This window comes from Giraffa tippelskirchi, chromosome 10 (genome assembly GCF_054371585.1).
Source record: "Giraffa tippelskirchi isolate mGirTip1 chromosome 10, T2T-mGirTip1v1.2.pri, whole genome shotgun sequence".
Classification (NCBI taxonomy): domain Eukaryota; kingdom Metazoa; phylum Chordata; class Mammalia; order Artiodactyla; family Giraffidae; genus Giraffa; species Giraffa tippelskirchi.
The window spans coordinates 158,445,955-158,471,945 of NC_137284.1; the positions used below are offsets into that span (position 1 = coordinate 158,445,955).

Below are 25,991 nucleotides of genomic sequence, written 5' to 3' on the forward strand. Positions count from 1 at the left end.
TTCTCCAGGCAAGAATGCTGGAGTGGGTTGCCATGCCCTCCTCCAGGGGATCTTCCCGACCCAGAGATCAAACCCGCATCTCTTATGGTCCCCTGTATTGGCAGGCGGGCTCTTTATCATGGTGCCACCTGGGATGCCCAGTCTGCTCCCTGTTACCTCAGAGAAATGTGAGTCTCCCTCCTACTCCTGCTGCTTAAGAAGTGTTTTCCGTGATCCTCGGAGTCCAGTGCAGCAAAGACTGCGCGGTGTGGGCTTTGGGGTCACAAGACGCGGTCTCTGCGACTTGATCTCAGTGGCGTAACCTCATGTCTCACTGTCCTCACTGTCAAAGGAAGGGTCAGCCGCCCATGCAAGTCCTCTTGAGAATTCTGTGTGATGGGAGCATCGGTGGGGCCTGGCACAGGGTTTTGGGCATGTCCTCAGCAAGCAGATGGCCTGCTTGCCCTCCGAATCCCACTCTGCCTGTGACCCCATCAGGCAGGCGTGAATCGCTTATTTCCCTTTGCTGGTGGTGCCTTGCCAGGTAACCAGGTAACCTTTGCTCAGCCATGTGGTCCAGTAACTGTGCCTTGACTGAAGCGGTTCTTAAGGTCTACTCCCTGGCACAGGTACATGCAGTGATCCCCCAAAAAGCCTTCTTCAAACAGCATAGGGGAACTTTCCTGGGGGTTCAGTGGTTAAGATTCCCCGCTCCCGTAGCAGGGGGCCCGGGGTTGACCCCCAATCGGGGACTGAAGGTCCTGCATGCTACACAGTGAGGGGAACTGATTTTCACACTGTCTTTGCCTCTTGAGCTGTTTCTCCCCTCTGTTCACCATACCCCAGGAGGAAGCTGCACGCTGTGAAACATGTCCCCTGACGTTGGGCACAGCCCTGGCTTTGGACTCAAAGCTGGAACTAGAGTGAGCAGTCTGTGACCTCTTAGGGGCAGTTTCCTCGGAGTTGCTATCAAGTGGGATGCTTATGGGACGGAATTCACACATAATGGCTTGTGTATCGTAACTTGACATTGACGTGAAGACCATTGCGAGAAAACAAAACCTCTAATGCATGTTGGGGCAGATAAATCTTCAGTGGTTTCTAAGGGGGTTGGAAGCAATCGTGACTGGTACTTACATAGTATTAGTCGCTCAGTCGTGTCTGACTCTTTGAGACCCCATAGACTGTGGCCCACCAGGCTCCTCTGTCCATGAAATTCTCCAGACAAGAACACTGGAGTGGGTTGCCATTCCCTTCTCCAGGGGATCTTCCCAACCAAGAATTGAACCTGGGTCTCCTGCATTTTGGGCCTTTTCTTTACCTTCTGAACTACCAGGGAAACCCAGTATTTATATAACAGGTGATCAAATTAGAGGTGATGACTCTTGCACACCCCCCACCCCCGCCAAATGCCAGAACCTGCCAGGACCCCCTGCTCAGGCCAGAGCCAGGACACACCTGAAATCTCACTCTGGCCTCAGGGGCAATACCTGTACATACCTGAAGGTCAGGAGACCCACGTGCAGTCTCCAGCTCCAACTCTGTCAGGAAGCAGGCAGTGATGTTCACTGGAGCCCTCTCTGGATCGGGACTGGACTCATTCCCGCCTGCCCCACTGGCCCCACTAATGTGATCTGCACACCTCCTGAACCCTAGAGTCCCTCCTGCATCTCCCTAGAGCACTCCTCTGAAACGAGACGGGAGTAGACGTTCCATGCTTGAAATCTGCAAGAGATGCCTGCTTTGAATCCTGGACTTGACACAGTTGTGCCTGTCATCTGGAGCAAATGATTCCAACTTTCTCTGCCTAGGCTTACCATCATGATCTACTTCATCAAGTTCATTTAAGGATAATTGAGTTAATGCCCAGGAATTGTGAGACGGCTGGGGACTCGGTATTTGCCGGCAAGCGTCAGCCACTGTCATCGTCATCATCAACAACAGTACTGCCATCATCACCAGCAGGAACCTAATAAGGACTTATGGAGGCAAAGCAGCGTGTGTGGGGTATACAGCAATGGGGCAGACATGGCTCCTTTACTCAAGGAACTCACTCTCCATTCCAAGCAAAGAGTGATCGTAATAAAAACAGAAAACGGGTAATCTCTGTTAGGAAGCTCATGTAGCACAGTGTACTGTGGGAATTCCAAGAGCACAGGGGATGCCTGGGAGGCAGACCTGTATAGACGGACCTGGAGCATCCTTGATGATCCTGGTATCTTTCCAGATAGACGGTCGGGTGGTCCAGCAGGAAGGACTCAGAGGAAGCTCCAGGCAACCCCGGGTATATGAGGGCATGACAGACAGATATCAGATGTCCGCCATCTACATGGGCTAAATGGGGCCTTGTGCTGTCCTGCAATATTTGTTGCTGGCGTGTGTGTGTGTGTGTGTGTGTGTGTACCCACAGTTTTATTCATTTATTTATGGCTGTGCTGGGTCTTCACTGCTGCTCGAGCTTTCTCTAGGTGTGGTGATCGGGGGCTACTCTCTAGTTCCAGGATGCAGGCTTCTCTCTGCGGTGGATTCTCTTGTGGTGCCCAGGCTCCAGGGCATGCGGGCTTCAGTCACTGTGGCTCCTGGACTCTAGGACACAGGCTCAATAGTTGTGGTTCATGGGCTTAGTTGCTCCGTGGCATAGATCTTCCCAGATGGGAAACGTGTCTTCTGCACTGACAGGCAGATTCTTTACCACTGAGCCACCAGGGAAGCCTGCTGGCTTGTTGTTCTAACATCACGAAGACAAGGGAACAGGTGTTTCTGGACCACATCATTTCAGTCCTCTTTGCAGATGCATGAAAACAGCTGTTTTCGAATTCAAAAATAATATATTGTGCTACATAGAGCTTTTCTGCATGTCAAAGGTTTCCTAAACATTGCCTCGTTTGATCCTCATGACAATCACATTAGATACACAAGGCAAGTGTTATTTGCCCTGTTTGACAAATGGGGACTGAGTCACGAGAAGACACCTTGTCCTGGTCACTGGGGAACGAGGCCTGAGTCCCAGAACCCCTGTGGTCTGTGGGGTTGAGGGGAACCTATTAAAGGTGGGTCTTAGCTGGTTTATAGACCAGTGGCGTAATTGTTACTGAATTCTGGAAGAACTGTGAGGTGATTTGCAGGACGTAAGAAGTGGATAACTCATGCAGATTTCAACCAATTAATTGTATTTCTGAAATTAAAAACAGTTGAAGTATCCCAGAGTATTAAAAACAAGGCCTTGGGTACCGAGTATGCCCCATCAGGGAGTGAGTACAGTGTTCACTGCAGCAGGACTCACAGGAGCCAAAAGGTGGAAGCAACTTGAGTGCCCATCAGTTGTTGAATGTGTAAATAAAATATAGCCTACAGTGTAAAGGGACGCCACTCAGACATGAAAAAGAGTGAGGTTCTGATACATCCTACAGGGATCAACTTGAAACATTACACTTAGTGAAACAGGCCAGGCAAAAAGGACAGATACTTTATGATTCTGCTTATCTGAAATACCTAGAATAGGCAAATTCATTGAGAGAGAAAGTGTTAGAAGTTACCAAGGGCTGTCAGGAGAGAAAAAGGGACTTATTATTTAGTGGTTAGGGATTTTCATGTTGCAGTGATGAAAACCTTAAACACAGATAGTAGTGATGGTTGTACAGCCTTGTGAATGTACTTACTGCCACTGATTTATATGCTTAAGACTAGTTAAACTGGGAAATTTTGTATTTTATATATAAGTATGTGTGTCTGTACACACAGAGGCAGACCTCATTTTATTGTGCTTCACAGATATTGCATTTTTTTTTTTTTTAACAAATTGAAGGCTTGTAGCAACCCTTTATTGAGCAAGTCTATTGGCGCATTTTTCTAACAGTATTGGCTCACTTAGTTTTTCTGTGTCACTTTTTGGTAAATCTCACAATATTTCAAACCCTCCACTAGCAAAAAGGTTTCAGCTCACTGAAGGCTCAGATGGTGGTTAGCCAAATCAGTAAAATCAAAAGTGAAAAAAGAGGTTACAGCCAGCACCACAAGTATACAAAAGATAATAAGAGACTCCTATGGACAACTGTCACTAGTGGTAAAAAGCCTGCCTGCCAGTGCAGGAGATGTAAGAGACACGGGTTTGAGCCCTGGGTTGGGAAGATCCCCTGGAGGAGGGCATGGCAACCCTCTCCAGTATTCTTGCCTGGAGAATCCCACGGACAGGCTAGTCCACAGGGTCACACAGCGTCAGACATGACTGAAGAGACTTAGCACAGCACACATGAACAGCTATGTGCCAATAAAATAAACAACCTAGAAGAAATGGACAAATTCTTAGAAAAGGTACAATCTCCTATGACTGAGCCAGGAAGAAAGAGATAACGTGAACAGGTCAATCACTGGTACTGAAACTGAATCAGTAATTTAGAAATTCCCAACAAACAAAAGTCCAGGATCAGATGGCTTCACAGGTAAATTCTATCAAACATTTAGAGAAGCATTAACACCTGTCCTTCTCAAACTATTCCAAGAAATTTCAGTGGAAGGAACATATACTCATTCCATGAGGCCGACATCACCTTGATACCAAAACCAGACAAAGATATCACAGAAAAAGAAAATCACAGGTCAGTATCACTGATGAACATAGATGCAAAAATCCTCAACAAAATATTAGCAAACTGAATCTGACAATACATTAAAAGGATCATACACCATGACCAAGTGGGATTTGTCCCAAAGATGCAAAGATGTTTTTCAGTATCCGTAAATTAATGTGATACGCCACATCAGCAAATTGAAGGATACAAACCATATAATCATCTCAACAGATGCAGAAAAAGCTTTTGACAAAATTCAACATCATTTATGACAAAACTCTCCAAAAGGTGGGCATAGAGGGAATATATCTCAACATAATAAAGGCCATGCATGACAGACCCACAGCTAACAACATGCTCAGCAGTGAAAAGCTGAAAGCATTTCCTCTAAGATCAGGAACAAGACAAGGATGCTCACTCTCACAGCTTTTGTTCAACTTAGTATTGAAGTTCTAGCCACAACAATCAGACAAGAAAAATAAGTAAAAGGAATAAAAGTAAAAGAAGTAAAACTCTTTGCAGATCACATGATTCTATACATAGAAAATCCTAAAAACACCACCAGAAAATTAGCAATAAAGCGTTTTAAAATTAAGGTGTGTATGTTGTTTATTTAGACATAATGCTGTTGCACACTTAATGTGTGTGTGTATGTGTGCTCAATCGCTTAGCCATGTCCAGCTCTTTGCGACCCCACGGACTGTAGCCCACCAGGCTCCTCTGTCCATGGGATTCTCCAGGCAAGAATATTGGAGTGGGTTGCCATTTTCTTCTCCAGGGGCTCTTCCTGACCCAGGGATCAAACCAGCATCTTTTGTGTCTCCTGCGTTGTCATGTGGATTCTTTACCACTGTGCCACCTGAGAAGCCCTCTACTGCACACTCACTAGGCTACAGTAGAATAGAACAGAGCTTTAATGTGCGCTACCCCACTCCAGTACTCTTGCCTGGAAAATCCCATGGACGGAGGAGCCTGGTAGGTTACAGTCCATGGGGTCGCTAAGAGTCGGACACGACTGAGCGACTTCACTTTCACTTTTCCCTTTCATGCACTGGAGAAGGAAATGGCAACCCACTCCAGTATTCTTGCCTGGAGAATCCTAGGGACGGCGGAGCCTGGTGAGCTGCCATCTATGGGGTCGCACAGAGTCGGACACGACTGAAGTGACTTAGCAGCAGTGAAACCAAAAGTTTCATAGAGCTTGCTTCATTGCAATATTCCCATTATTATGGTAGTCTGGAACCACACACACAGTATCTCCAAGATATGTCCATGTATGTGTGTGTCTGTGTGTTTAAAACACAACTATAGTAACTCTTTGTGAGAAAATGTTTTTAAAAAGTGAAGAGATGGCAGCACAGTGGATATTATAATTTTTGAGATGCCTCGTAGGTTCTTCTATTTTTCATAAGAAAAAGCATTGGTATCACAATTCAGAGGAGCTCTTCGTCCCACTTTAAGCCTGATTATTCCTGCCGTGTGTTTATTGAAACATACGCAGAGCGCTGGTGTGCTCAGAATATAGAAAAGGCAAAGTGTGTAAGGAGATAACAATTCAACTTTTTGCAAGAAAACTCTGGCGTGTTTTTCATTCTGACATATTGGTGAGAAGAAAGATGTGGGCTCTACTTCCGTAAACCCGTTTATCCTTCCATTCTCAAGAGCCATTTGTCACCGGTTATTCCCTGTCATACAGAAATACCCCTCGAAGAAAATATAGCTAATTCCTCCATATGGTTTTCAAATATATCTGCTCTTGATCAGTGTGCTAAATATTTCATAGCTTGTATGCCGCAGGTTAGAAAAGAATAGATTCAATTTTCCAAGACCGTGGAACTGGAAAGAGTCCTTACATCTTACAGATAGGGAAGAGGCGTCACTGAGATTGGAGACAGTTTTGTCTAGCGATGAGGAAAAGAGGAAGTGTTCCCCCGGCTCAGGTCCCCAGGCCACCTCCAGCTTCATCACCAGTCTGTGGAAATTTCATCCTTCATGCCTCGAAGCAGCCATGAGTAAAATGGTTTATGATGCTTAATCCCTTGGCTGCATATTCAGGGCAGAGACTGAGCCTCGGGGTCCTCAGGACCTTGCAGGTCATGCATGCCTTGGACCATTCTGGAAGGTAGACCAGACACTACAATAGAGGTAGGCAGCGGGTCATCTAATGGCCTTGCAAGGAGCTGGCCTCTATCTCTCAACCTGGAAAAGGGCATTCTCTTCCAGGCAAGGGTATTACTGACAAGACCTGAATTTTAAGGCAAGGCTCCCCAAATATCCAGAATCAGCAGCCAGGTGGCCTTCAAGCTCAGCTCTCCCATGGCACTGTCCCTCCACCGAGGCCACCTGTGCCTTCCTGGTGGAGAGTCACTGTGGCCTTGGGGACAGTGGGGACCATCTGTCTTCAGTGTTCAGGAGGCAGCTCTCCTCTCCTGATGCCTCCCGGCCTCCCTGCAGCCACTGCCTGCTTGCTCTCCCTGATGCCTGGGTCTGTTGTCTTATTGTTGTTCAGTCACTCAGTTGTCCGACTCTTTGCGGCCTCACGGACTGCAGCTCACCAGGCCTCCCTGTCCTCCGCCATCTCCTGGACCCTGCTCAAACTCATGTCCATGCAGTCGGTGATGACATCCAAGCATCTCATCGTCTGTCGTTCCCTTTTCCTCCCACCTTCAATCTTTCCCAGCATCAGGATCTTTTCCAGTGAGTCAGCTCTTCACCTTAGGGGGCCAGAGGATTGGAGCTTCAGCTTCAACATCAGTCCCTCCAGTGAATATTCCTTTCGGATGGACTGGTTTGATACTACTTAGTATAAAAGGCCTCCCGAGTTCATGGTTTATGTCATCTGTTTTAGGTCAGTGTGATGTTGTTATGCCCCTGGACACATATCACGGGCACCTATCCTCTGCTGTCATCACTTATTTTCCAAGAATTCCGTCCTCAAGGGAAGACAGAAGAATAAGCAGGGGACTGAGGAGGAGACAGGAGCTGGGAGGAGCAGAGGGACCCGGGGCATCATCTGCTCCCCCCCGGGTCCATCTGCGTGACTGGCTCAGACCGGCGGCCTGGCCGTGCTTCTGGAACCAGACCCCCTGAAGGGCTGGCAGAAGGGTCTCTCGTCACTTGCCGCCTTCGCTAATGAAACGACAGCGTCTGGCAGAGCAGGAAAAGCAAAATGCACGGTGAACAGGAGAGGCGGGTCAGGCCCTGCATTCTGTAAGGAAGCTTGTCCAGAGCCGTTCCTGCTCTTTCTGTCTCTGAGAGACCGAGAATATTACAGGTGAAGGTGTGGGATCCATCTTGAAGGAATTGGAATAGTTTTAGATGATTTGGCCCCCGACCTACTAGAGACTTTCTCCTCTAGAAAATGAGTCTGGTAGAATGGGCAAAGCCACGGTCATCCATAGGAACGTGATGGGTCTTCACTAGATGTCCTTGGCCACTGTGCATCTGAGAAGAGCTGGTCCTGCTCCTGGCCACGTGTGCCCCCACCCCCGCCCCCAGCTCGTGATCTTTGGAGCCTGGGGAGTTTGCTGGATTCGGGAGACTTATTGAGGGGTGTGGTGCATCCATTGTTCTTACTCTGCAGCCCAGCAACTGAGCTGTGCTGGGTGAGCCTTCTGCCCAGAGGTGAGGAAGGGGTGTAAGCTGGGGTGGCGGGCAGGCAGAGGACAAGGCCTGGGAAGACACGACATACAGGGCAGGTGAACTGGGCGTGGGGTTCGGTGCCGCTCTGCCCACCTGGCTGGGCGAGGCCAGTGATTCCGTATCCCCTCTCCCCCAGGTGCACCAGCCGGGTTTCCATTGTAGGGATCACAGCCACGTGCAGAGGACTCGGAGAGACACGGGAGTGGCGGCGACCTCACTGAGGGACCTGAGACCTGGCATGCCACCTCCCTGGGCACATGCAGCCTTCAGCAGCTCTTCCTCTCTAGGGAGGAGACGGTTTATGCCTTGACCACTTCTTAAGGCAGGTTTGAATGGTGATGAGATCCTGTGTAAAGGTATATTATAAGTTGTTCTCTACACAGAAGGCATGATTTGTCAAAAGCGATTTCATCTATGTGATGAATCCCTCCAAGTTTTACTCCCTGCATATGGCAGGGAAAACAGCCTCTGAATGAATGTTTCAACAGGTATTTATTGAGTACCTACTATGTGGCAGACACTGAAGCACTTGTAATGTGTCGGTGAATAAAGCAGATTTCAACTGAATGCCCTTTTGGAGTTGGCATTCTAATGGACACTCGAAGAAATCTGGTTGCAGGTAGAGTGAAATGACAGGGAGAGTTATGAAACATGAAAATGATGGGCCAGGGAGTGATACAGATGCAAGTTTCAGGAAAGACTGATTTTTAAAATTAGCGCAGTGTTCCCGGGCTCTGCCTCCTGAGACTGACAAGCTCTTGTCTGTCTCTCTTTGTACTTGTGGAATTCAGTGAATACACGGTGTCAAGAGTGCAGACCCATTTGAAGAGGGAGGCTTGTCGAGCGGCAGGGAAAAAAAAAGCATTTCAGGGAAGAAGATGATGCTAAATGGAAGCTGATGGAAGGAGGAAAACACACCACGTGGGAAAGCGGAGCCTGGTGACCAAGAAGCAGTGCGAGATGGGTTACAGTAAGAACATCCGGTGAAAAACAAAACGCTGTCATCAGCCGAGGCCGGCAAATATTTCATAGACTTCGTAAATCATCTAGACACTGACTCCCAGCTCCCGGCTCCTGTAGGATGAAGCTCTCTATGTGGAACATGTTGTACATACAGGCAAAAGGTCACCAAGCCAATGACAGAGTCCTTCCTGTAGTCTGGGTTCCACCTGTGGACCAGTGGCTCGCAGGACACCAACCGTACCTGATTCACAGAGCAAGTCAGAGGCGCTGCGCCCCCTCGAGCTGGTTCAGTCCTCTCACTGTCTCAAGGGCCACGACATTTAGGGAGCGCCTACCGTATGCTTGTACTAGGTGTGGCAGCACCAGAATGGCAGTGGGCAAGGTGAGCAGCCTTGGCGCCCAGGCTGGGGTGACGTGGCCGGAAGGCGGCAGTGACTCACTCAGACGCACACAGCTGTGCGGGCAGCAGACTCCACACCTACACCAGTGGGCACCACATTCCTACGCCAGCAATCCCCAACCTTTTTGGCCCCAGGGACCGATTTCATGGAAGGCAGTTTTTCTATGGACCAGGGATGGGGGGATGGTTTCAGGATGATTTAAGCACATTGCATTTATCGTCCACTTGACTCAATGCCACCGCTGATCTGACAGGAGGTCCCGGTCTGCGGCCTGGAAGTCGGAGACCCCTGTCTTATGTGACTCCAGAGAGCATCCTTGATGTTGAGATTGTAGGTCCTTATTTTGCCCAATAATCTTCCCTCGTCCAGAGTCCATAGGACACAGGGTGAATTGTGCTCTTAGTCCACTCAGGCTGCTGTAAGAAGAACACCACGGACTGGGTAATGAGTAAATGAGAGGAATGTATTTCTTGCAGTTCTGAAAACGGGAAGTTCCAGATCAAGGCTCTGGCAGATTCTGTCTGGTGGCGGCCAGCTTCCTGGAGGTTCCTAGATGGAGGTTTCTCGCTGTGTCGTCAGGTTATGGAAGGGCCCCCAGGAAGTCTTGTAAGAGGGCACTGATCCCACTTACGAGGCTCCACCCTCATGACCTCATCATCTCATCACCTCCCAAAGGCCCCACCTCCAAAGGCTGGCATGTCGGACTTAGGGTTTTTTGTTTGTTTGGTTTGGTTTGGTTTGGTTTTATCCCTGATTTTTTGAATTGGAGGATAATTGCTTTACAGAATTTTGTTGCTTTCTGTCAAACTTCAGCATGAATCAGCCATAGGTATACATATATCCCCTCCCTTTTGAACCTCCCTCCCACCTCCCTCCCCATCCCACCCCTCTAGGTTGATACAGAGCCCCTGTTTGAGTTTCCTGAGCCATACAGCAAATTCCTGTCGGCTATCTGTTTTACACATGGTAATGTAAGTTTCCGAGTCGGACTTAGGTTTTAACAATGTGAATTTGTGGGGGACACAACTGTCCATCCCACATGTATGAGCTTTTCTTTTTCCTAGAGCCACCCTGACCAGATTAATCAAAATAAGAGCCCAAAGAGCCCTCAGGTTGAAATACAATGGTTGGATAAAATACAGCGCTTGCTAGAATGACCAGATGGAGGGGACGTTGAAAAATAAATGAGGTGTGATCATTACGATTTATCCCCATCATTACGGACTTGCTTATTAGGAAGTTCCACGTGAGCGCAGGGCAGCGCCAGGGAAAAGTCCGAATAAAAGGTGAACATAAGTGACAAATGTTTCTCACGTGGACAGGACCTTGTGCTGGGCCTTGCAGAAGTTTATTTGTGTTGCTGCACCTAAATTTACCCAAAGAAAGTGGATCCGCTCTTCGTCGGTCAACGTGTTCTTCCAAGTTGACCCTGATACGCAATGTTAATTTTTCTTTTCTATCCATCCCACCGTTTTACTTCAGGCACTTCTTTCTCACGTGGCCGACTCCAGAAACTTCCTAAACTGCTCTCTCTGTCCTAGTTCATTTCCCACATGGTGAAGAGACCTTTCTAAATGGCAGATATGCTCATGACATTTTAATGCCTACATTTTTTTTCATTTGTCTGCAGGGGAGAGCTTGTCCCCTTAATGAACAGGATCCTCATAATCCAAGCCTCACCCCCTCCTCACCCATACCTCCCCCAGCACTCTAGATTCCTGCAGCCCCTCAAAGGACCTTCTTGCACATTGTCACCCTTCAACTGTACCTGGCCCCCCACCACCCAGTCCTGCCCCACTAGTCCACCTGGCCCCCTATCATTGCAGCGAGATGTCCTACAAGAAAAGCCTTTGAGAACCACAGGTCCTTTGCTTTACCCCTGCACACACGTGCCTTCACGTTCACCTGGAGATACAGATCGTTTGTCTGCCTTCCCGCCAGACTGGGCAGCCTTCAAAGCCGAGGTTGTATTTTCTGTGTCTGTGCTTCCCCAGTATCTCACTTTGTTGTTGTTCAGTCACTAAGCTGTGTCTGACTCTTTGCACTCCTATGGGCTGCAGCATGGATTCATATAGGCTTCCCTGTCCTTCACTGACTCCTGGAGCTTACTCCAACTCATGTCCTTTGAGTCAGTGATGCCACCCAACTATCTCATCCTCTGTCGTCCCCTTCTCCTCTTGCCCTCAATCTTTCCCAGCATCAGAGTCTTTTCCGATGAGTTGGCTCTTCACATCAAGTGGCCAAAGTATTGGAGCTTCAGCTTCAGCATCAGTCCTTCCAGTGAATATTCAGGGTTGATTTCCTTTAGGATTGACTGGTTTGATCTCCTTGCAGTCCAAGGGACTCTCAAGTCTTCTCCAGCAATGTAGCTCACTAAGACCTGGTATATAGTAGATGCTCAATAAGTGTCTAGGAACTAAATGAGAGAGACAAAAAATGGTGACCAATCAGGATTTCCCAATGATAATCTCTTGTGTGGAATGGAATAGAAACTCTCAGCAAGTAGAAAAATGATGTTGAGCTTTGGGACCCCGAACCAGTTTGCAGTTATCCCTCCTCTAAAAAACGTCCTGTGTGAATTCCATCTGATCCCCAGGAGAGGAGGGTCCCTGGGGTGTTGACTAGCCTGGGGCATCCTTAGGTATTACTCTGTATGAGGAATCTTCACCTTGCTCATCACTACCACCAAATGCTAAATTGGAAACCAACCTAGGCTTGAAAAGGAGGTGTCTGAGTTTGCATGAATTCAAATTCCTGAAAGGGAGAATCGGATTGGCTTGCAACATGTAACATGGGTTACACGGCTATAGATTGGTGTCCTTGGGTCAGGCCACAGACCCTGCGCCAGTCACCCATGCCTTGGTACTCCTGTCTCATCCTAAGCGGGATGCTTAAAGGGGGATTTCTATACTGAATGAGTCCAGTGATGGACATGGACATACAGGTATTTTCTATTAAACCATAAAACCCCAAGAGAAGGAAAGCACTCCATCCTTAATTCTCCTGAATCAGTGAGCATATTGGTTGGCTCCACTCCCTTTTAGAGGTATGGCAAGAATCTGTGCCCATCAGAAGAACTTATTTCATTTGAAGGATGAGGAGAGTTTCTGAAAGCTGATGAAAAGAGTCAGGGAAGAAGGTAGCCTGAATCCAGAAATGATCTTCCTGGGTTTCTTCAAGTTAGTAATTCTGAGGGGAGTGGGTCTGTTCACTTGATCCATTGACAGATTCTCAATTACAGTCGGTACAGAGAAATGGGGTGTCTTTCAACTGTGTCAACTGACTCTGTAATCAATAGGCTTATGAATGATAGCAACCACAAAAGATAAAACCACAACTGTGATTTTGAAGTCTTGATGAGGAAAATACTTTAAAACTGGAGCCTTTCTGGTCTCTTATGAATGTTACTGTATCAGCTGTGCTGTTTCCTACCTGTCATCCTACTCAGAATGGGCTGTGAGAAATCACCCATCGTCTAGTAGGTTTCAGTCTTCCAGCCTCTCTGAGATGTAGCTCAAACTCAGCTAATTTCCTGGTGTCCTACATTCATCCCAAGGGTTATCTTTCTATACCAGAGTTCACCTGAGCATCTCAGATGTAGGAGACATCATTAATTCGTTCAGGCGTGCTTTTTCTCCATCGCATGCAGGCCCTTCAGTTGCTTTGGCGCAGTGGCACATTTTATAAATGGATATGTTGAAGGTGGGAGGAGAAGGGGACGACAGAGGATGAGACAGTTGGATGGTATCACCGACTCCATGGGCATGAGTTTGAGCAAGCTCCCAGAGTTGGTGATGGACAGGGAGGCCTGGCGTGCTGCAGTCCATGGGGTCGCAAAGAGTCGGACACGACTGAGCGACTGAACTGAACTGAACTGATGTTGAAAAGGGGAAGTTACTAGTGTCGGAACTGGAGCCTGCTTAAGGAGCTGACTCTAGTGTGCTCCTGAGAGCTTCTGGGAGAAGTTACGGGTTCAAGAATTCTCGGGAAGGGAGAGAAAGCTTTGGAATAAAAGAGAAAACAGGCCCACGCACAGGGACAGTTTCTCTTAGAGATCTTCAAAGAGTGGTTTCCTCATATTTCACCACTGACCCCATTTCACAAAAGCTTCACAAAATAATACCCGTCCTAAGAACTGCCTCCACTTGTATTTTCTGATTTATTATTGTCTTTCTCTTTGGATGCTGGTTGACACAGGAAATGATGGAATTAATTTCATCACACAAACCTTGCAGTTGTCTTCATGTGGCTTCTGTATTCCCCAGCAAGTAGGCATCTTTCCTGTTTCCTGTGGGGTCTGGTGGAGAGTCAGACTCACGTTCAGTACTCAACGGCAGGTCTTATTATTTGATAGGCCGAGCTCCAATTCTTAAGGACTTTTACTTTTAATGCTCAGCAAAAGAAACTTAAAAAGACATAATAAGGCACATGCTTGTCTGATGAATTGAGGAAATATATCTTCCTTGTGTGTTTTACCGTTGATTTCGAAAATGTAAGATTTTTTTTTTTTTTTTTTTGCTCTTCAGTAGTCATTGTTTTCCCCTTTTCATCTTTCTCCTTTACAAAGTGTTCATCTGCAGTGAGGGCCTTGGTGGATCCTGTGTCTTAAGCCGGGGAGCCTTTGTTTCAATGATATGCAGCTCCCATCATGAGGACAGAGTCCTGGCTGGATGCTAAAATGAGGGTAGGTGGGCTGGAGCCCCAAGTTCTCAGGAAGCCTTGGCTTCAACCTCATCACCTTGGTGCCATCCCAGCCTACGTCTCCTCCCGTGGATGCTGTTCCATCCTCCCAGGGCTGCTCACATCCATGTTTCCATCTCTCAGTGATCCGTTCACTGTGACCACACTAGCCCGTAAGGCTCCAGGAGGAGCTCTTGCCTGGAGTACTCTTGGAGAATCCCAGAGACGGTGGAGCCTGGTGGGCTGCCGTCGATGGGGTCACACAGAGTCGGACACGACTGAAGCGACTTAGCAGCAGCAGCAGTAGAATGAATGATCAGGTTCCAATCTCTCCTGGTGCCCGTGTGAAGAAAGACTCACGTCCTCTGAATTTCAGTGGCAGTGACGCTCGAGTTTTCCTGAAGTCCTCTTCCCCAAACACCCATGTTTCTGTTGTTTTCTGTGTGCTGAGCGCTGGGCATCCGAAGAAGACATGTCCTTAAAGTGACATCAGTCCAGCAGTGAGGAGAGCCTCTGATGGAGCCCCTGCTCTGTCCGCTGGTTTAGTAGTTGAGCTCATTTGAAGACCTGAGTCCCGCTCCGTGCTGCTGTTACCCGAATAGCACGAGCTCGTTCACAGCTGGCCTTGTGAACAGCCCTGGAAATCTCAACTCGGGCCATCAGAGACCGTCACCAAGGCATCTGTCGGGCTGCTGTTGCCAAGGTCATCCTGGCAGCGTGAGGCACCCGGGGAGAAGCGGGCAGTGCCCAGCCGTGACCGGCCAGCTCAGGTGGCCCACCTGCCTGCGCGCCAGGTTGCCCGTGCTCTCTGGCCAGGCTTCAAGATACGAGATGGGTCAGGGGGAGATGCGAAAGACAGCAATTGGAGTGGAATTAAGCTACTTCAGCACGGAACATACACATCTTTAAATGAGGTTTTCAAAATGCCACACAGTTTGTATCGCATCTGGTCCCCCTGACGGTTGAGACGAGGCTGCTATTGAACAGCTCGGGGTGTGACCATGTGTGGGGGAGATGGTTTCAGACTTTTTTGCACAGTGGAAATTTGCATAAATTTGATTATCGACCTTGGAATATCTACCTGGACTCACCCAATAGAATTTCCCAGCTGGAAGGTATTCATACCAGGGGACACCTAATTTAGGGAGTGTGATGGGTCTACACAGAGTGAAGAGTTGGACTTACACGTGGACCCACGCAGGCCCACTCTTCAAACCATTGCCTGTGTGACCTTGGGCAACTGACCCGGTCTCTCAGAGCCCCCCTTTTCTTTATCTATAAATTAAGAATTAGTTATTTCCTAGGACTGTTGGGAGGGTTAATTAAGATGGTACAAGTGACCACGCAGGGCTGCCGAGGGCTCTCAATACATTTTTAAGCTGTTGTTTTTTTTTTAATATTTATTCATTCAGGGCTGCGCTAGGACATGCTTGTTGCTCTCGGGTTTTCTCTAGTTGCGGGAGCAGGAGCTCCTGTCTCGCTGCAGAGCGCGGGCTCAGCGGCTATGGCGCAGGGCCTTAGCTGCTCCAAGGCATATGGGATCTTCCTGGACCAGGGAGCAAATCCATGTCTCCTGCACTGGCAGATGATTCTTACCCACTGGGTCACCAGGCACATCCCTCTCCATTCATTTTATTTGGACTTTTCTCCACCCTACTTGCAGGAGAGGAGGCTGAGGTTTACAGAGGTAGAGCTGATGTCACATGATCATCCGTGGTCCGAGCCGAGCCCCGCTCTGCCCTCCTCCTTCCTTTGCCTCACGCTCCTCCCTGCCTCTCTTCCTCCCTTCCTGCTCCTCTCTCCCAGTTCAGAATCTCGCCCCCTTTCCCTCCCACCATCAGCAAATGTTATATCATGCCCACTGGGTAGCTTTCAGTTTGTACTTTTGCAAAACATGTATATTTGTACCAATGCATTTTTTATTTGTTAAAAGGTTTATGTATATATGCGTATGTGTTTTGTGTACATTATTTATGTAAATGTATTCATACATATATACATACGTGTACGTGGGTCAGTATGCATTTATATTTCTTAGTCTTCACCCTGAGCACTGTGTTTGTAACCCATCCGTGCTGCTCTGTACACACATGACCTTGCTGCTCATCACTGCTTAGTGTTGCCTGGCATGGGTACAGAGCATCCTACATGGCCCTCCGCGAGGATGGGCACCCGAGTTGCCTCCAAACCCTCTCCCTACCTCCACCGCCACCTCTTTGTGTTTCCTAAGGGAAAGAAAGTGAAAGTGTCAGTCGCTCAGTCTTGTCCGATTTTTTGCGACCCCATGGACTGTAGGCCACCAGGCTCCTCTGTCTGTGGAATTCTCCTGGCAAGAGTACTGGAGTGGGTTGCCATTCCCTTCTTCAGGGATCTTCCCAAACCGGGGATCGAACCTGGGTCTCCCGCATTGCAGGCGGACTCTTTATCGTCTGAGCCACCAGAGAGTGCTTCCTAAGGCAGGACCAAAAGACATTTATATGCTACACGTTTGCACCTCCTATTAGGCTCTGAGGCTATGAGGGCAGATTTCCTGTCTTACATAGAAAGGACTTGGCACACAGTAACATATTAGTAAACACGGGGCCGGTGGCTCCTCCAACAGCTGGACACGTTGGCTCAGGCCAGGGGTCCTGTGGCCTCATCTCCAGGGAGAGTGGGTAGCATTACCTTACCTTGTAAAGGTTTATGATCAGCGAGGGGAACATCTTTTAGGGAAAGATGAAAATCATTCAAATGGAACTTGTCATTGAATTCCTTTGAATACACCATATTATTCATTGATCCAAACAAACAGTATCAAGCACTTACTGTAGGTGATGGAGGTATGGATTTTGCAAACCATTTGAATGCTTTCAGTATTCCCAGATCCATGGGAGATTCCTGCTTCCAGGCCAATGAACTTCATTCCGTGGGTCTGCTGTGGCCTTCGGAGAGGACGCTGTCAGGATGTACACAGGCAAGGGTGTGTGACAGGTCACAGGTCAAGTCTCAGTCTCCCTACAAGAAATGAGACACTCTGAAAACAGTGCGAGAGAGGAACTGTGTGGAAACATTTGTCCTCCTGTGAAGACAGGAGGCTGATGGCAAAAAACTGTTAGGATATTTTCCCCATGGTCTTTCCTTTTAGGGAATGGGAGGAATGGTCTACTTGGATACAACTTTTTTTCTATTGATTTTGTGATTCTGAGTGAGGGCACATAACTGTAATTGACAAGTAACAGGGTCACTCTAGATCTGGGGTCTGCAAACTTTTTCTGTAAAGCATCAGATAATAATGTTATACCTTACAGGTCACATGGCCTTTGTCACAAGTTCAACTCTGCCACTAAAGTGCAAAAGCATTCATTAGACAATGTGTGAGTGAATGGGCTCAGCTGTGTTCCAGTAAAACTTTATTTATAAAATAAGAAGTGGATCAGGTTTGACTCAGGGGGACCTGACTTAGAAGCTCACTTATTTGCTACATCTAGAAATCAACATACATCTATCAGGTCTCTTAAGATGGATCAGAGACTCCCCTGGCAGCCCAGGGGTTAAGACTCCATGCTTCCACTTCAGGGGATGTGGATTTGATCCCTGGTCAGGGAAGTAAGATCCCACAAGCCACACAATGTGGCCAAATAAATAAATAGATAAGATCAGCTCCTGTTTCTTCCTAATTGGCTGCAATTTTAGGGGGATACTCTTAGCAAGACTGTTAGGAGTAATAAAAAGAGAAGACAGAAGAGGGATTTGTCCTGTATTTGTTCGCACTCATCTTGGTTGTGCATGACAGAAAACCCAAGTCATGGTGCTTATGTAAGAGAGGTCTCTTTCTGTCTCCTGTAGAAAAAATTTGGAGGTAAGAAGCTCCCGAATCTGATGGCTTTTCTGTTTTCTCCCATGAACGGTCTGGATTTCATGATTCAAAACTGTAGCAAACATTTCAGGTAGAAAGATGGGAAAAGGGGAGAGGAGAAGAACAGTATTAGTAAATTAGGGATATTCACCTCAACGAATGTTTTACCAGTCACTTCTATTTACTGCCTGTCATGGTTGATTTTATGTGTCAATGCAGCTGGCCCATGGTACCAGCTTTTGGTCACCTAGATGTTGCTGTGGAGGACTGGTGCTTTTTAATGTGATTAACATTTAATTCAGTGGACTTCTGAGTAAAGCATATTACCCTCCGTAGTGTGGGTAGGCTCTGTCCAATCAGTTGAAGGCTTTAAGAGAAAAGAGACCAACCTCCCCAAAGGAAGATGGAATTCTACCTCCAGATGGCCTTTTCCCTGGGTTTCCAGCCTGCTGGCCTGCACAGTCCTACCCTGCAGATTTCAGATTAGCAAGCCTCCACAGTCAAATGAGCCAATTCCCTACATTCCTAAAAATAACCAATCTTGGGACTTCTCAGATTGTCCGGTGGTTAAGAATCTGCCTTCCAATGCAAGGGACATGGGTTCAATCCCTGGTCAGAGAGCTAAGATCCTAATGCCATGGGGGCAATTAAGCCAGCATGCCAAAACTAAGACCCAACACAGCCAAAAAAACATAACCAATCTCTCTCATATATGTATATGCATATGCATGTGTATATGCATATGTATATGCATATGTATATGTATACACATGTTTGGATTCTGTCCCTGGTGGCTCAGATGGTAAAGCGTCTGCCTACAATGAGGGAGATCCGGGTTCGATCCCTGGGTCCAGAAGATCCTCTGGAGAAGGGAATGGCAACCCACTCCAGAACTCTTGCCTGGAAAATCCCATGGACAGAGGAGCCTGGTGGGCTATAGTCCATGGGGTCACAAAGAGTCGGTCACGACTGAGCGACTTTAGTTTCTTCTTTCTTTATGTACACACACACACACACACACACACACACACACACACACACACATCCTATTGGTTCTGTTTCTCTGGAGAAATCCAGTCTTCAGGAAACTTATCCACGTCTCCTCCCTAGTGGTAATTTTCAGTATGTATCTATATAAGCTCTTTTTCTAAACTTACTTCTTTGGATCCTGACGGGACTCTCCAGGGAATCTTACCTTGCTGCCCATATTCACTTTTATTTTCAGGGAACTGTAAGTTAGAATTGGTTTCTCTTGCCGATGGTTAATGCTAAAAAAAAAAAAAAAAAAAAATTCAAGATCTTCAGGAATCCTACTCTAAGGCCATCTTGACCCCTTACAGCAGCAACAAGGCAGCTAACGTGCCTGCTTCTTGTCGGTGTTGTTGCCGTTGGCACATAGTAGGTGCTTGGTAAAGACTGGCTGATGGAGCCAGTCGTGAGGCAAAGCCGTTTCAGCCGATCGGCTGCTCGGGGCAAAGTGAGTGGAGATGGGCGGAGTGAGAACGGCCTGGGGCTGCATCAGGACCCAGGGCTGCACATGCGCATGCAGACCTAATCAGCTGAGCCCCTGCCAGCCGCCCCTCCTGGACACACTGGAGGGAGAGGAGGCTGAAGGCTGCATGGCGCCCACGTGACCAGGCCGCCAGCCCGGTGCACCTGCTCGGGCCTGCGGGGCCCTGGGCCCACGCGGGGAGCCTGCCTGCGGGATCTCAGAGGTTTCTGGTAGTGCCAGGCGACCGGGCCAGTGGGAGAGGGAGGTGGGTAACATGGCAGGGCGAGCAGCTGGCGGCGGCCTCCTTGGCCGGCGGGCTGCCGCGCTCTGCCAGGCTCAGCTGCCTGTGTCCAGCAAGCACAGGGAAGAGGCGGCGGGTCAAGAAGCAGGTGTCGCTGTGGCCCGTGCTCTGTGCTGCGGGAGGAGGCTCTGCTTACACCGGCTGCCCTCTGCCCTCCTCGGCAAGGTTCCCCTGAGAAGGGCTAGTCTGTACCGCTTGTATCCTCCCCGGACCCCGAGGAGGGACGTGCCCAGAGTGGGCCATTAGGGCAGACCCTTGAGCTGCCTGCCGCTTTGCAGATACCGGGGTGGGGGCGGGGGCTGGTCAGGCGCCTTACTCTTGTTTGGAGTAACTCTGCTGGTTCTTACTGACTGTGTGGGCTTTGGAAAGACTGCGGAATCGTTTCAAGCCTCCGTTTCCTCATCAGTGAAATGGGCTCACAATAAACATCAGGGGCTGAACTGTGTACCTCCTTATTTATACATTGAAATCGCAACCCCGGGACCTCAGAATGGGACTGTGTCTGAAGACATGGGCTTTATAAGGCTGATTAACATAAAGTGAGGTCACCGGGCGGACCCCTAATCCCACATGACTGGTGTCCTGTATGAAGAGCAGGTCGGGCACACACAGAAGAACCAGCAAGGACAGGGGCCTCAGAGGGCGCCAATGCTGTGAGCCTGGGCTTCGCGTGGTGCTCTGTCCTGGCTGCCCGAGCGAGTTAATGCCATGTGTGTCTAAGAGGCTTTTAAGGATCACTTAGGATAACTGGTGTCCAGTGCTCAGTGTCCTTCCTGACATAGACTAGTTAATTATCTTCCATCTCCTGCTCTGCAAGCATTTCGAGGCAGTGCAGTACGGTAGCCCTGGGCCTGGCCTGCTCAAGTTTAGGCTGGGCACTTCCTTGCTGGGTAACTATGGGTATAATATTTAAATTCTCAAAATGTCAATTTCCTTTCGTAAAATGTGGCAATCGCAGGGCCTGCCTCCCAGACATGCTGGGCTTGGGTGCCCAGCACAGGGCAGCCCCAAGTGGCCATTGTCACTGCAGGTATTCTGAGGCAAGTAAGCCTTGACCTTGTCCCTTTGCTAAGGACGGATGCTAGAAACTTAATGCTTGTTGAGGCAGGCACTAAGGCTTGGAAAGAAGTACGTAGGACAGACTTTAGCTTGAAGGTTAAACTTGGGCATCGTGCTTTTGTTCTAGAGGGATACTGATGAATTTTAAAACATGGATAAAACGCAGCCCTTTCTCTCCCTTAAAGAGATCTACCCTTTGAGCAGACATTTTTTTAGATATATTTTTATTGTTATCTTTTTAATTGGAATGTAGTTTTTTTTTTTAATTAGAGGGTAATTAACTTTACAATATTGTGATGGTTTTTGCCATAACTTTTTTTTTTATGATTAAAGGATAATTAGTTTACAATACTGCAATATTGTGATGGTTTTGGGAGTATAGTTGATTTTTGTTTAGTCACTAAGTCACGTCTGACTCTCTGTGACCCCACGGACTGCAGCCCGCCAGACCCCTCTGTCCATGAAATTTCCCAGGCAAGAATACTGGAGTGGGTAGCCCTTTCCTTCTCCAGGGGATCTTCCCAACCCAGGATTCGAACCCGTATCTCCTGCTTGGCAGGTGGATTCTTTACCACTGAGCCATTAGTATTAGTTCCAGGTGAACAATGGCATTTCAGTCACACATACCTCTATATCTATTTTTTCAGTCTTTTCCCTTATCAGTTCACTTCAGTTCAGTCACTCAAGTCGCGTCCGACTCTTTGCGACCCCATGGACTGCAGCACGCCAGGCCTCCCTGTCCATCGCCAACTCTTGGAGCTTGCTCAAACGCATGTCCACCGAGTCGGTGATGCCATCTTTCCCCTTACAGAGTATTACAAAAGATTACGTGGAGTCCCCTGTGCTGTCTGGTAGGTCCTTATTGGCTACCTACTTTAAATATAGTACTGTGCGTCTGTTAATCCCAATAGATTTATCTTTACTGAGGTGCAATGACATGGGCTTGTAATATGGCATGTTTCCTGTGGGCAACGTGTTTGGACTTCTGTGCCCCCTGCAGTGTGCTCACCACCAGAAACTGTCTCCATCCGTCCACTCGACCCTCTTGAACACATCTCCCCCCCTCCCCTTCCCGCCCGGTAATCACCTCTCTGTTCGTGGTCACTGTGTGATTTTGTGTTGATGTATTTTTGTCTGTTTGCCGTCCTCCACCTATGACTGAAATGACACGGTGCTTGTTTTTCTCTGACGTATTTCAGGTAACAGATTTGTCAGTATACGATGCATGGTTGTTAACCAGAAGCAGATGTTTACGGCAGCTCTAGAACCTTTTCATCTGGGAGAATAGAAGTTTTATAAACATGGCACGGCCACTCCCTGCTTCTGCTGCCCCCCACGCCCCACCCGCTGGCAGAACCACTCCACTGTCTGCTTCTGTGAATCTATTTTAGACTCCTCTATAGCCGTGGAGTTACGCAGTATTCGTACTTCTGGGACCGGCTCACTTCACTCAGCGAAACGTCCTCTGGGTTCACCCGTGTCATCTGGCTCGGCTGGAAGCCCTGCCCTTTCTCTCTTAAAAGCGGTCCAAGTCAAGTATGCTGAAAAGTTGGGCTCTGGGCACCTGGTACCAGAAAAGCCCACGGAAAGGTTCTGAGCGGCACCACCTGGCCTGTCCCCACCAGCCACTTGAGAGCTTTTCCTCCCATCGGCTCGTGAAGACGGAGCAGTTGCAGGAGGGGTGTGTGTGTGTGTGTGTTGGTGGGGGTGCAGCTCCAAGAGATCTGACTCTGTGGGGCCTGCAGGAGACTCCTTTGAAGGGTCAGGTATAATCTTACAAATGTGTGTGAACTTTGCATGATATCCATATTCATTTTAGATATAAAATCACATTTACGGTCTTTACTGAGGAGTGAAATAGAAGTGCCCTGAGGGTTTCACGCCCTTGCCCAGCAGACACAGCTGAGCGGCCTGGGGTACCACCCACTCGGTTAGACCCAGGGCCCTGGGAACCTTCTGCCTTCTCCCTCCCCTGGCTCTCGTCCCTGTGCTCGGACAGTGGTGCTCGGTGGCGTTCATGGCCCCTGTGAGTCAGCGGTGGATGCTCTCAGAGACGTGAACTGCTGGTGGTTTTAAGATGTGACCCATCCCAGGGGTTCCGATATACAAGGGAACCCGAGAGAACAGACCGGTTCTGAGATGCTCAGGGGTGAATCATTCTGCCGCAAGGGCTGCTGGCCTCACCCATCATCGGGGTGCCCCCGGGGCCACCGAGGTCCAGCTGTGTTAGGGCAGGGGGTGCTGCTCCCCCTGCTCCCCAGGCCTCCCTTCTGAGTCTTGGCTGCTGTGGCCTCGACAGCAGGTTTGCTTGGGGACCTCACACCACAGTGACCGCCCCTTTCCCTCCAGAGCAACCACCCCCCTGAGGGTCTGTGTGGCCTGGCACGCTGTCCGCAGCCCACACCGGCGATACCCTGGGTTCCGGACGCCCTGGGTGTGACCCGCTGGGAACTCACCACTGCCGTCCCCACCCGGAACCCCCCCTCCCTGCAAAGCGATGTCTACATGAAAGACAGACACAACAGGAACCAGGCTGAGACACAGCTCTCACGTGGGGCTTTTCCGTTTTCGTACTCTCGGCCGAGCCAGCCAAGCTCCTAGCTGCCCATCCTGACCTTCTGGAATCGGTGCCAAGTAAACGCTTAGAGCCAAATTTCAGGCTGTGCTTGAGGGGTGGGCCCACGACCCTGCAGGATCAGGACTCGACCGTCCACTCCAGGGAAGGACACGGGGCCTTGGATCTCACTGGTGCGTCTGTTCCTATAGAAACACTGGGGTCAGGGGTCAGGGAAGGAGCAGGACAAAGGGAGTCTTCTATTAAAACCTTCAACTGGATACGGGTCTAATCTGCCTTCTCTTTGCAAGACACTGCACTGGCTTCACAGGGGCAAAGGCAGGACCGTCTGGAGCCCAGGGAAAGCACTTCCTCAGGTCTGGGGGGGTGATGGCCACCCTCCCACAGGCAGCAGAGGCTCCAGGCTGGGAGGCGGGCCGTCACACATGGGGGCAGCAAAAACCTCTGGGCGTCGGCGTGGCCCAGGTTGCTGGAAAGCACAGGTGTCCCTACCTGCAGGCCACCAGCTCAGCGCGATCAGAGTCCCCACAGGGCGTTTCTCCTCCACCAGCCACTGGGTCCGCCCAGGGGCAGCGGCCCAGCGGGTGCGGTGTGCCCAGGGTCAGGACCAAGCTCAAGGACATGAGGCCCGAGAGCGGGTGGGCCACCCCTGTCCCTCTCTCTCCTTGAGCTCAGGACAGAGAAGGGAGCCCTTGAGTTCCTATAAGGTCACCCATCGGCTTCTTTCCTTTTTTTTTTCCTTCTTTTAACCATCAGACACCCTTGAGGTCCTGGTTGATTTTCACAGAGAAAACAGACGATTCCTTGAGTTAAAAAGACAGACCATAGTTAAGTTTTCTGAATTTTAAGGAAAAGAAAGGCCAAAATCGCCATGCCTGCTGTTCCTGGGGGGGGGTCGGCGGGGGGGGGGGCTGGAAAAAACCCACCAGGCAAACAGAAAAGAAGCCATTCTTTGATGCCCGGGGGCATCTTTGCTCCTCAAGAGGCCCTGCGCTTGGCAGAGGGACAAACACAGCCCCTCGCCGCGTGGCCCCTTCGCGCGCGCCCCGGTGCCCGGGGGGCGCAGGTCTGGCCACCTGCACAAGACCGGGCAACAAGACCCGGAGCAGGGCCGGGCCGGGCCGGCGCCCCCTCCCTGCTCCCCTCCCCTCCCCCGCCGGCGGCCCCTCCCCGCTCCCCTCCCCTCCCCTCCCCTCCCCTCCCCTCCCCCGCCGGCGCCCCCTCCCCAGCCCCCTCCCCGCCCCGCCGCCGGCCCCGAGCATGCGCCGTGCACCGCGGGAGGCGGGCGGGAGCGGCGCGCATCACTCGGGTCCCCTTCCTGCACCGCGCCGCCACTTTCCCGGTTGCTAAGCAGTGGTCGTTGTTTCTGTGGCGATTGCAGAGGCTGTTGCTAATTGCAGAAGCCCCGCGAAGCCGCAGCATCGCCCCGCTTCTGCTCTGTGCATTTAAAAGAGCGAACTAGGCGGCCGTACCCACTCGCCCTCCCTACCCGCCAGCCCCCCCCTCCCCAATCCCCAGCAGCAGCCGTGGGCTTTGGGAAGTATGGACTAAGCCCCAGTCCTCCGGCCGGCTGGACTCTGGGGGCCCCGAAGTCCTCCCGCTCAGACCGCATCTGCCGCTGAGCCGGCGTGCACCCTGAAGCAGGGGACCATGACCACAGCCAAGGAGCCCAACGCTTCGGGGAAATCCGTGCAACAGCAGGAGCAGGTAAGGCTGGGCTCGGTGCCTGTGCCCGCGAGGCAGAGAGAGGTTGGGGGGGGTGGTCTCTTGAATGATTGTTTGCACGACTGTAGCCACCTGAGCCCCTGGGCTGCTCGTGAGATCAAGAGCCCCGACTGTGCCTGCGGGGACTGCCTTTGTCCTCCCCACCCCGCTTCTATTTTTGAAGGATCCCTAGTCCATCCATAATGCATGGGCTCAGGGAGCATCTGGAGAGGTAAACTTGATGTGTGGGGACCGCGGACAAAGGCCTCTGTCAGAGCTGCCAAATGTAGCCTGTCAGTTGTGAAGGGTGCCGGCTAGGCTACTTTGTAATCTGGGGAGGTGGGGTGGAGGGGGGCTGCAGGAAGTGGCTAGCGCAGCCCTCTCCCCAAATTCAGCTGCTCATGACTCTCTAACAGGACTTTGCTTTGTTTCTAACACAAATCAAGAGAAGACATGCCAGGTCTACTTAAAGGACTTTTTTTTGGATACCTGTGTCCCCTTCTCCTGCCCCCTCCCCAGGTATTTTGGAAGGTACTAGCAGATCACTGCTATTCATCCTGGCATTTAGAGGGTGCAGACTCTCCCAGCTGGAAAAGTCAGAGGATGCTCCTGTTAAGACCAGAGGGGCCCCGGCTGGGAAGTGGCAGTTGTTAAAGGGCTGGCAGGGGAGGCCAGGACCGCACTGGTCCCCAGGTGGCAGGGGACAGCCGCTCACCCTGCCGTGAGGAGGCCCAGCGTCTGCAGAGGCTCAAGGAATAAAGGGGAGCCCGCAAACTCTTAAAGAGTAAT

At 49.9% G+C, this 25,991-nt stretch overlaps 1 protein-coding gene across 3 annotated transcripts in view; it reads left to right on the forward strand.

Annotated features, from left to right (window-relative positions):
- The window catches only part of DPP6 (dipeptidyl peptidase like 6), a 774,296-nt gene that overhangs the window by 241,955 nt on the left and 506,350 nt on the right, over positions 1–25,991 (forward strand). For 2 of the 3 annotated variants that reach the window (XM_081537116.1, XM_081537117.1), the window contains exon 1: positions 24,755–25,205. The exons of the other annotated variant lie outside the window; for it this stretch is intronic. In XM_081537116.1, coding sequence (XP_081393242.1) covers positions 25,149–25,205 — 57 coding nt within the window. In that variant the 5' untranslated portion in view covers positions 24,755–25,148. Of the gene's footprint in view, positions 1–24,754; positions 25,206–25,991 lie in introns of those variants that run through there. 3 annotated transcript variants of the gene reach the window in all.